Source organism: Lepidochelys olivacea (genome assembly GCF_965140295.1).
Source record: "Lepidochelys olivacea isolate rLepOli2 genome assembly, chromosome: 9".
NCBI classification, from domain to species: Eukaryota; Metazoa; Chordata; order Testudines; family Cheloniidae; genus Lepidochelys; species Lepidochelys olivacea.
In genome coordinates, this window is record NC_140419.1 from 61,260,518 (window position 1) to 61,271,490 (window position 10,973).

Consider the following 10,973-nt stretch of genomic DNA (forward strand, 5'->3'; position numbering starts at 1 on the left):
TGAGGACAAATTGGAGAAAGTCCAGAGAAGAGCAACCAAAACGATTAAAGGTCTAGAAAACATGACATATGAGAGAAGATTTTAAAAAATGGGTTTGTTTAGTCTGGAAAAGAGAAGACTGAGAGGGGATATGATAATAGTTTTCAAGTACATAAAAGGTTGTTACAAGGAGGAGGGAGAAAAATTGTTGTTCTTAACCTCTGAGGATAGGACAAGAAGCAACGGGCTTACTGCAGCAAGGGAGGTTTAGGTTGGACATTAGGAAAAACTTCCTGTTGGGGTTGTTAAGCACCAGAATAAATTGCCTAGGGCAAGTTGTGGAATCTCCATCACTGGTGATTTTTAAGAGCAGATTGGACAAACACCTGTCAGGGATGGTCTAGATAATACTTAGTCCTGCCAGCAGTGCAGGGGACTGGCCTAGATGACCTCAAGGTCCCCTCCAGTCCTATGGGTCTACGCCTGTCACTCCACCCAGCTCTAGGTCCCACAACCTCATCCCTCAGGAATGCTTCTTGGACCCCACTCCTTTTCCTTGTGCCCTTGCCACACCTCTGCTGGCCTAGCAGTAGAGTAATTCTCTACAGCACGTCTGTGATGCTCCTGTTTTTTCTATACCAGTTTACCCACACCCCCCCCCCAGCCACTGGGCAGGTTCAGACATTCAGCCTCTGCGAGTACCTCCGGTACGTGCCTCTGCACGCATATCTTGCCTCTTCTGCCTGGGACAAGACAGTAGGGGCTTGGAAATAACATCCTGTGTAGGTGAATGGGGAGCGAGGCCTGAAGTCCATGAGTTTCTTGACATGGGAGTGTCACTGTAGCTCTGACAAGGCAGCTTCTGGAGGCCCCCTCCAACCACAGAAATACATGCGCTGTCTCAAACACCCACATACTCCTTCAGCATAACCAGCCTCAAGGTGGCTTTCTGCAGTTAGAACAGTGTTAGGATGACGTGCTGGGCCATGCAGATCCAGCCACCTCCAGTCTGCCTCCTTAAATCCTCCACCACCCACTTTGAGCTAGATATGCCATTCTTGTTCAAAACAGCTGCCCAGCCCCAGCCCAGCAGTGGCTGCATTTCAAAGAACAAAACATCCCCAATGGATGGGCTGCAGTGGCACTTGCAGCTGTAGTGTGGTGAAAAGACATTTTATGACTTACTGGGGAAACAGGAAAGCACCTGGCTCAGAGCAGGGAGCAATGACCCACTGCATGGCTAGCCCAGAGGCCTGGTTCAAGGAGTTCTCTCTGGGCTCAAGTGTCTGCATGGGTATCTAGGCCAACATCACAGCCCGCCTAATTCAGCTAAGGGCTTCCTGGCACAGCAGGCATGGGCCTCCATGGGACAAAGGGGAGGCAGAGGGTTGATTCACTGAACTGCCCTGACTTGAAAGGGAGCTGCAGCATGGCTGAGGCAGGCAGGCAAGGACAGCAGGGCTTGAACCAACTACCTCCACTCAGGATCCAGACCCCTTGATGCCCCTGCACTCGCCAGCGAGCTCAGCAATGGTAAATCCTGGGAGGGGACTAATGTGATGGGACAGACTGTCTCCTGCACTGGGCAGGGCCCCCAGTTACATTCCACCACACTGCTCACGACTACCCACTGATCAGAACCAAACTGCCCCTCACTACTCCACTCTCTCCAGGCCTTGTCCCATGCAGCTTCCTGCTGTGCGATGGGGATGGTCCTGACCAACTTGGGAAAAGCCTTTTGCAAGCTACAGACGGGAAGTCCTGGGGGTGCTCTGCAGTGTCCAAGCTAAGCCAGGATCACACACACACACACACACCAGTCCCAAGGGAGAAGGGAATAAACAGTGCCTGGACCTCCTAAAAGAAGGGTTTATTATCATAACTTTATAATAAAGACATTTACATAGACCAATCTTTACAGACGCAGAAAACACAGTGACCAACAGGGAACAGGTTTGTCTGGAGTAAGGCATCCCCATTTGGTATAAATTAGTATTTTATACAAGAATCACTGACGGACACCTGAAATATTACACAGGAGCCAGCTCTGCCTGCCTACTTGGCACCCCTCACTCCATGGAGCCATGCTGGCACCATGGGTCAGGCTGGGGAGCGGTGTGCCCCCCACTGCTGGCCCTCAAGTGACTTCAGTGTGATTGGAGCAGAGATCCACAAGGGGAGACCCCCTGGTGCAGAAGTGTGGGGGAAGGGAGGTCCCTGCCAGACTAGCCAGTGCAGATGCCAGATCCTTCCCTGCACCCTGCCAGGAGAGGGTGCTCCCAAGGCCCACATCATAGTGCCACTGCAGTACCAGGGTACTCCAAAGTGGCAAGCCTCCCAGGCTCAGATCCTAGCCCCCCATGCCTGGGAAAGCCCCTCTTCCCAGGGCTGCTCCTTCACTCCCTCCTCCAGCTCTCGCTGGGCAGGCACAGTCCTTGCCACACACACAGCAAAACAGGATGGGCATGGAGAGACAGTCACATACAGCATGGCCACGCCCAATCCCTCTCCACGGGATCCTTGGGGCCCTGCAAGCACCCCTCCACCCCTGAGCCCAGCAGCTCCCCCAGGGGCAGCTGGGAGAGTCATTGCAAAGCAATGGCCAGGGTGCCAGGCTGTCTCTGCAGCACCACGCACCAGACCGGTTCATCTCCCATGGGGGGGAAGATGGGGAGTGTTCAAAGACACTGAAGGGGCCCTGTGCAGGTTTAGCACCACAAGAATAAACAGACCCGAGCTGACCACCACCTTGTACACATGCAGATGAGGTGCTCAGCTCTCTAGGGAGTGGAGGGGACGGGACAGGACTAATGGGGGATTGCCTAGGAAGCCCAGAAGGATAGTTTCTCCCTCTGTGCTTCTCAGCCCCAGTGGCCTTCTCATGCCAGCCACAGCTCCCTGCCCCTAGCATGACCCCCCCTCACAGCTGCACTGGAGCTACATGCTCCTTGCCCAGCCTCTTGGCAGGCTAACAATGAGCCAGGGCAGCAATGAGACCAGGCAGGCTCATTACAGCAGTGGTCTTCCTCCCCACCCCCTGGAAACACAAAGGGAGCAAGTGCAACCCAGCCCAATCCCCTCAGCCCAGAGATCCCCAAGCAAGGAGTCTGCGGTCCTGCTGCTTCTGTGAGAGAGACACAGCCAAGGGGACAGAGGGAGCTGGCAGTCGGGCACCCTTCCAGTCCTGAGCAGTTTTAAGGGCCCACTCAGGGCAATGGGGCTGGCTAGGTCAAGGTGAGCCCTGGGCAGCATTCCCTCTGCCAAGGGCTGGGAAGAGGCAAGGATCCACCCCAGCCATCAGCAGGGAAAGGGGAAATATGCCAGCAGTTGCACCCAGCCTGGGTGCTGGGTCTGCAGAGACAAGACGCGGAGATGCCTGCTGGGAGTGTGCGGGTCTGTGTCTCCGTATGTGATGGGGGTTGAGGTGCCGACAGCTTCATCTGGGGCGACTGCATGACAGGCTGGCGGATGGGAGGAGCCTGCCCAACCCAGCAGGCGGGAGCCCCGCACTCAGGGCTCCATGACAAGTAAACCAGTCTATAAAGCAGAGAGGACAAAGGGGATGGGCCTTCAGGGGGCCAACAGGAACCCTGCAAGTGAACAGAGGCAAGGAGACAAGTCAGGGGAGGCCACAGCCCCCGCTGGGAGACTGACCCCTCATCCCTCAGCACCCAATCCAGCCCCACACAGTTCACAAACCCAGGTTCTCCTCCTGCTTCAGGGGCTGCCCCCAGAGTCAAATCCAAGGGGTGCAGAAAAATCACATCTGGCTTTCTATTCTATAACCAAGCGAATGGTCCTGAGGGAGCTCCCTCAACCCCTAACCGCAGATACCCCAGCAGCTGTGGCCTCCAGGATAATCTCAGGGGACCCCATTCCCTCTAGTGCAAGACCCTGGTAGTTATGAGCAGCTGGACTGAAGCATTGCACCCATTGGGGATGGATTCTGTTCACATCTGCTCTATGGACAGCAGCTCTGAGCACTGTCCCCCACTCCAGGACAGGTGTTCAGTGTCAGAGGGCTAGGATGGGGCCTGTGGCTGGAGCACCTGTACTCTGTTGTGATCACTCTCCCAGCCATGGTGCTTCCCCACATGCCTGCACCTTCCCAGACATGCCCTCCCAAACTGTGCTGGGCTGGTCCCATGTGGTTCCCCCACCATCCCATGGAAAGGCCCATTACCTGCTCTAGAAAGGCATGGGGCCCTTGTGGGAGAGACGGGGTCTTGGACGTCGGGACTTTCGCCAGCCATTCTGCCGGTGTCCTGCTCCATTCCGCACCCCCTTGGGTTGCACCAGGTTCCGGATGTTCCCTTTCTCCAGGTCTCTGCCATCCGGCGCCTCAGCCAATGGTGCTGCAGACAGAGAAAGCATGTTAGTGCCAGAGGCCCCTGCCCACACAGCCCCTCAAGTCACACACAGCAGGCCTGACATGTCCCAGGGCTCCAGTGTCCTAGAGCTCACTGGCTCCCAGCTCTTGGTTTCCAGACCCTATATTCTGCCTTGCTGAACATAGGAACACAAGACCCATACTGTGTCAGACCAAAGGTCCATCTACACCAGTATCCTGTCTTCCGACAGTGGCCAATGCCAGGTGCCCCAGAGGGAATGAACAGACCAGATAATCATCAAGTGATCCATCCCCCGTCATCCACTCCCAGCTTCTGGCAAACAGAGGGTAGGAAGGTCATCCCTGCCCATCCTGGCTAGTAGCCATTGATGGACCTGTCCTCCATGAACTTATCGGTTCTTTTAACCCTGTTACAGTCTTGGTCTTCACAACATCCTCTGGCAAAGAGTTCCACAGGTTGACTGTGCATTTTGTGAAGAAATATTTCCTTTTGTTTGTTTTAAACTTGTTGCCTGTTAATTTCATTGGTTGACCCCTAGTTCTTGTCTTATGAGAAGGAGTAAATAACACTTCCTTATTTTTACTTTCTCCACACCAGTCATGATTTTATAGACCTCTATCATATTCCCCCCTTAGTCGTCTCTTTTCCAAGCTGAACAGTCCCAATCTTATTAATCTCTCCTCAGATAGAAGCTGTTTCAAACCCCTAATAATTTTTGTTGCCCTTTTCTGAACCTTTTCCTGGTGCATTTATCAAGGAAAGACCTGCCTGGAGCCATCCCAGCAGACTGCCCACATGTCTGTGTGAAGAGGTCTCCTCCCTCCTCCTCTCCCCCCCCCCAGCTCAGGGCGAGATGGGCAAAGGCAGGGGCTGTTTCTACTGGGGGGGGGGGTGGCAGGGCTGGCCCCTCCTGGAGTTGGCTCTGTGTCACGCACTGCTGGGCTTCCACAGCTGCCTGCCAGAGGGACTCTCCTCTGGGGAAGGAAAGTGAGCTCAGCTCCCTTGCCCAGGGATGGGCTGGGGTCAGCTGAATCCCCTCACCAAGGCCAGTTCATTTCCTTCCTCCTGAGGATGCATCTTGCGGCAGGGCTGGGGAGATATTCTTGGAAATCCCCTCCTAGGACTCCAGCCTGCCTTGGGACATTTAACCCCAGCAGAGCCCCTCCCCCACATTACCGGCTGCACATCAAACCTGGCCCAGGAACAGCAGAGCAGGTCACTATTTCCTGCTACTTCTCCCACCTGCAGGGAGAGGGACCTGCTGCATTTCCTCCTCTTCTCCGGCCTTTGCATCCTGCCCAGGGCCACAGAGGAGGGGAGATTTCATGGAAGAGCCAATGGCCATCCCAGGCATGGTCCCTCTCCAGCCAGGGTGGAAATTCAGCCCCCACCACAAGTTAAACATTGGGCTATAGCCCAGTGCTGCATCTCAGCCCATCCCCCCAGTGAGCTCACTCTGAGCAGGGGCAGAGCCCAGGGCACCTAGCTGCAGAAAGCAGCCTCCCCATCTTCTGCAGAATATCCTAGGAAGGAGGGAAGTCCCTCTACAGAGCCCCCTCAGCAGACTTCTACCCCCAGGGCAGTCTAGTCACTGCTCTGGGCTCGGGCACAGAATAAGCCAGGGAACGCCAGTGGCTAGTAACTAGTCCATTGCTCTCAGAGGTATTGGTTACTTTGCACTCTTCACACTCTCTCTTTGGATTCAGCGGCTGGATTTTCTGCCTCTGGCTGGAAGCCTCTTGGACTATTGACTCTCACTTCTAGACTAGCCCCTCTGGCCTTCTCAACCCAGGCTGTGGTTCTGGTGTCACTGAAAGGCAGCACATCCCTGCTGGGTGTCAGCGTCCCAGCCAGACCTGCCCATCACCCAAGGCAAGGTGCACAGAGTGGTGATGGAAATGGGCCCAGAGTGTGCAGCCGGTTTCCTGGATTACCCCCAGCAGGAGCCATTAGGCTGTGGAGTGCTTCCTGGAGTGACTTGGCCAGGTCACTTGCAGCCCCTGGCATGGTGCCATGGGGAATTCTCTGGCAAGTGGGGACAGCTCATGCCAGCAGCCAGGGCTCCTGGTATCCCTAGGTCAGATAGCAGCCTCAGCCTATGCTCACACTCACAGGCTCTGCATTCCACTCCCCTGCCCCGCACACAGCCACCCCCAACCAGTAACCACACACTCCTCCCCTCTCAAACACCAGTGCCTGCCAGCCTCCCTCCCTTGCTTGCTTTGGGGCAGCCTGCCTGAGAGCCCCGCATATCTAACTGTGCACACAGCCCCACAGAGCAGCTGTGCCTCTTGCACCACTGCACACCCACTCGCTCATAGTGTGGAGTACAAACATGCAGCCTCCATATACATGCAGCACATGCTGCCCTCACAACAGGCCACACGCATGGGCTGTCCCTGCACCCCACCATTCCCCACCCCTAGGTTTCCCTGCCCTTCCTAGACCCAGCTCACACACTTTGCCATTCCCTGCACTCTTTGACCCCAGGGTCTCATCAGACCCTGTGGGGTGGAGTCTGCATCTATACCAAGGACACCTGGTGTTGGAGCTGGGATGGGGGCACCCATTTCTTCACCCCCCCCATTATTCCTCTGTACCATTCCACCACACTGGGAAACTCAGATTAATTCAGTAAGAAATGCCCTGAATTCCAGCAGTCTGTCCCCTCCCAGGCGCCAGGGCTCTGGGCTGCCCCTAATCCCCTGGGGAGTCACACCGCAGCTAGTCTGGGAGGGGTCCTGGGTTGTGATGCAGCCCCAGGCAGGCTGGGCTAGGCCCTGGGATGATCCCGTTACAGGATGATCCTGCCCCCCTCCCGTAGACAGCTTGGCTTGGAGCTTGATCTGGGGCAGGGAGAATGTGGGGTAAGCTGCCTTCCCCTGTGCCAGGGAGACCTCTCCCCATTACGGTCATATGAAGGCAGCCTGGGCAGCCTTAGCCAGAGAGGGGAGATGGAGGCCAGGACTCCCCACAGCCACATCTCCAGATGGCAGCCACGGTTCTGTGCCTGAGGCAGAGAAAAGGAGGGTGGGGGGGCAAACGGCCCTCCCAAGCCCTGGCCTGGTCCCAGGCTCCAGCCCTCTGGCTGCTGGGCGGCACACAGGCTCCCATGGCTGAGACACTCTCTGCCCTGTCCATGTGGTGTTGTTTTGCCTGCCTCTCCAGCCGGCAGTTCTGACAGGATGAGGTTTGTTATCACCATGAAGAGAGCTTTGTCTGCGTTGGACAGAGGAGGAAGGAAGAGCCTCCAATTCCTGTCAACAAGGCTCCATCGGTGAGGTGCTGATTAGCCCCAGGCTAGCTCTGCGTGTTCTGCCCTGCATGCCAGCCAGGGCCAGGCTGACACTGCTTGCATCTCCTCTGCCAGGGCCAGCCATTGCCCTGCTAGCCCATCTGAGGTGCTCTGGCTTACCATCATTGGGCAGGCCCCCTCCCCTACGCTGGGCAGCGTACACTGCTTGGTTGGGGGCTCACCATCTCCAGAGCCACAGGGCCAGTCCACAGTAACCTGCGTGTGGGACACCAGCCCCCCTTAGCAGGCACTCGCTACCCAAGGGCACAGCAGAACTCCCTGGCCTGACCCCCATCCTTTGCCTTTGTGGCTGGAGGGGGTCCTGGAGCTTTTCCTGGCTGCAGCTTGAGACCCTGGGCCGGAAAGACCAGAGACCCTGTGGCTGTGGCCATTGTGCTGTTCAGGACAGCCCTGCTGCTGCCCCCGCTCATGTGCTGCACTGTCTGGAACCCCTCCCTGAGGCAGCACCTGCAAGGGCAGGGCCATTGCACTGGCACAGAAACCTCAGGCACATTTGGGGTGCTCTCCCCTCACGGAGGCACAGTCTGCAGCAGCAGTCCCAGCCCTACAGCTGAGGTCATGATGGGGAAACAACCCTTCCACTCCACTCACAGGGCGCTGGCCTGCAGCATGTGGAAAATCCCCTCGGGAGGAGGGGGGGGGGGGGGACGACTCCAGGTTGGGGGTCCAGGGGGTCCAAGGCTTTGGGTCAGACTCAATGACCACAGCTCTCCACCTGCCTACTAATTCCCAGGCTGCTCTGTACTGGACGCCAGACACAAGAACCCCTTGCAGCTGGCCCACCTTTTCCATGCCTCCTCCTGCCGCTCTCAGATGCTGGCACTACGGCTGCCGGTCCACTTGTTCTGCCATACAGAAGCTTTCAGTCTCCAGGGCTGTCACTCAGACACCTTCCACCAGCACCAGCACCGCTTATAAGCACCTGTTTTTCTTTCAAGTATCTCCTTAGCTGCATACAAAAATCTGCCACAGCCTGACAGCACCAGCGTTTGGGGCACAGCAGGCTTCTGCTCCAGGCATTCTCTGGGTGCGCCTTTCACTGCTCCAGAGGGTTGGAGGTAAGAACTGGGAGAGAATTTCAGACAGCACCAGAACAATGGTATAAAGCCCAGGGAGCAACTGAACAGGAAGAATACAAAAACAGGCATCAGATGCCCTCTGCGAAAACCCACCTCCACCCTGATGCCAGGGATCTGGGAATGAGGATTTTCCTGCCTACCTGAAAAAGCCCAGCGGCACCTGGTAAGTGGCAGCCACTACAGCAGGTGCAACTGGGCGAGTGCCGGTCTGGCAGCTGGTATCGCCATATGGGCATCCTGCCCATTACAGCCACCAAGGCTCAAATTGGCACCTGTGGGCTACAGGCAGAGGTTACACTAGCCAAGGCCAAAGGGAGCCATCCCTCTAGCTGTGCCAACAGGAGACGTACTGAGCTTATTTTGGCTGGGAGTCACTGTGGGCAGCTCTCCTGGGATCCATTGACACTCAGCATCAGGTGTTCTCTCCCCTTCTGCCTCGGCTGGTTCAAGGGCACACAAAGCAGAGTTTCTCTAGATCAGCCTGGACCCTAGGGAACAGACCCCACAGCTATCTGCAATGCCATTTAACTATGTGTGATCTGGATGCTCTTTTCCTTCACCATGACACTCAGATAAACACACCCTGTCGCTGCCTTGTAAGATTAGGCTTTGAGCTGCTATGTTTAAAGTATTAGCCTGTGACTCCAAAGAGCTGCAGTAAGGCCCAAATGATCTGCGTTTTTGGGCCCTGGCTAGTCTCTAGGAGTGCAGAGTAGCCACATCACAAAGCCAACACACATTGCCAGATTATTAGCAGTGGCTGCTGCAGGGAACGGAATGCCAGGGGAGCTGTGGGGAAGGGCTGGGGGCCAAAGGCCAGACTGCCGGGGTGTGTGTGTGCGTGCTTGCTGTGGTCAGGACAGAGCCATCCCTGCTGCAGCTTTGTGCAGGAAGCGTGCATAGCAAATCCCATGCTAGTCTGACCTCAGGCCACAGCTATTACCTCCTCACTTTCCTGACCACTTTCCTGACACACATTCACCAGTTAAACAGAGCTGTTGAAGCCAAACCACCCTTGCAGGGGGAGTCTGTCACCAGTTCTGGTTATTGCACAGAAAGTTAACTCCCTTGGCAATTATGTTCTTGCAACAGGTCCCCTCCTGCCCTACAGAATCACCAGGGGCATGCCCCCGAGGCAAGGGCCCAAATCAGGAATGCCCCTTAGGGAGAGGATACTGCCAAGGTCGGGGCAGCCCCTTGGTGGGGAGGCACAGTGCCCTCATCCCACACTCCCATCCCTGCACAGACAACCTCCTGTTCATCCCCCCTGCCCTACTAGGTCTCCTTCTGGCTCCACACCAGCGACAGCACATCCATGAGCCCCATCGCCCTTCAGGGCGCCTGGTAGGGGAGCTGCCATCAGACCAAGCGGGGGCTGCTTCGCTGCTGGTTAGCAAGACACACGGCCATGCCCCTTAACTGAGCGGATCCAGCTGGGTATGGGAGCAGGCATGGGGCGGTTGGCACTGTGGGCCTGGGGGAGAGGCGGGGCGGATCGGTGCCCCAAAGAGAAGCAGGACGGAGAGCGGCCTCCCGGGCTGTGTCAAGGAGAGCCCAGGCTCGCCTCGTGCCGATCCGAGCTCAGAGCCACCCACGAGAGCCCCGAGGCCGGGCGCTGAGCGCGGCCAGGGCTGGCACGACCCCGCTGCCTGCCACAGGTGTCCCGGCACCCAGGAGAGGGGCCGCCCCCGGCCGCCCAGCGCCAGCCGCCTCCCGAGCCCGGCCTGTGCAACAAGTGCCGAGCCGGGCCGGCCCCGGCGCACTCACCTCCGGAGCCCGCGCTCAGGGCGAGCCAGAGCAGCAGCAGCGCCAGCAGCCAGCGCCGCACGCTCATGGTGGGGCCGGGGCTGCAGCCGGGCGCGTTGCTCGGCGGGGAGGGGCAGGGCTCTGCCTGGCGGTGGCGGCGACGGCGAATGCACCCGCTCGCGCCGGGGGCTGCATTTGTAGCCGAGCTGTGCGCCTGGCTCCCGGCCCGCCCGGTCATGTGGCCGCGGAGGCTGGCGAGGGGCCTCCCCTGCTCGCTCCAGCACCCACCGCACGGAGGGGGGCGCGGCCAGCCCGGCCCCGCCCGCCCTGGGGCGCTGGAGAGCCGGAGCCGGAGCCCGAGCGCGGCCCGCTGCGCGCCCGCCCCCACCCTGCGCGGAGAGACCGAGCCGGGCTGGGGGACCCCAGGGCCCGGCCTGCGCGGGGATGGGATCCAGACACTGAACTCCTTCCCCCTTAGGTGGGTGCCCCCTGCCCCACCCC

General features: G+C 57.9%; 1 protein-coding gene across 1 annotated transcript; it reads right to left on the minus strand.

Annotated features, from left to right (window-relative positions):
- Window positions 1–1,834: 1,834 nt before the first annotated feature.
- On the minus strand, window positions 1,835–10,756 carry APLN (apelin). The gene is made up of 3 exons (XM_084640271.1): window positions 10,494–10,756; window positions 4,163–4,334; window positions 1,835–3,569 (listed from the first exon to the last, which is right to left on the minus strand). The coding sequence occupies exons 1-2, from the start codon at window positions 10,708–10,710 to the stop codon at window positions 4,168–4,170; spliced, it is 384 nt and encodes a 127-aa protein (XP_084496397.1). The 5' UTR covers window positions 10,711–10,756; the 3' UTR covers window positions 1,835–3,569; window positions 4,163–4,167.
- Between the last annotated feature and the right edge of the window lie 217 nt (window positions 10,757–10,973).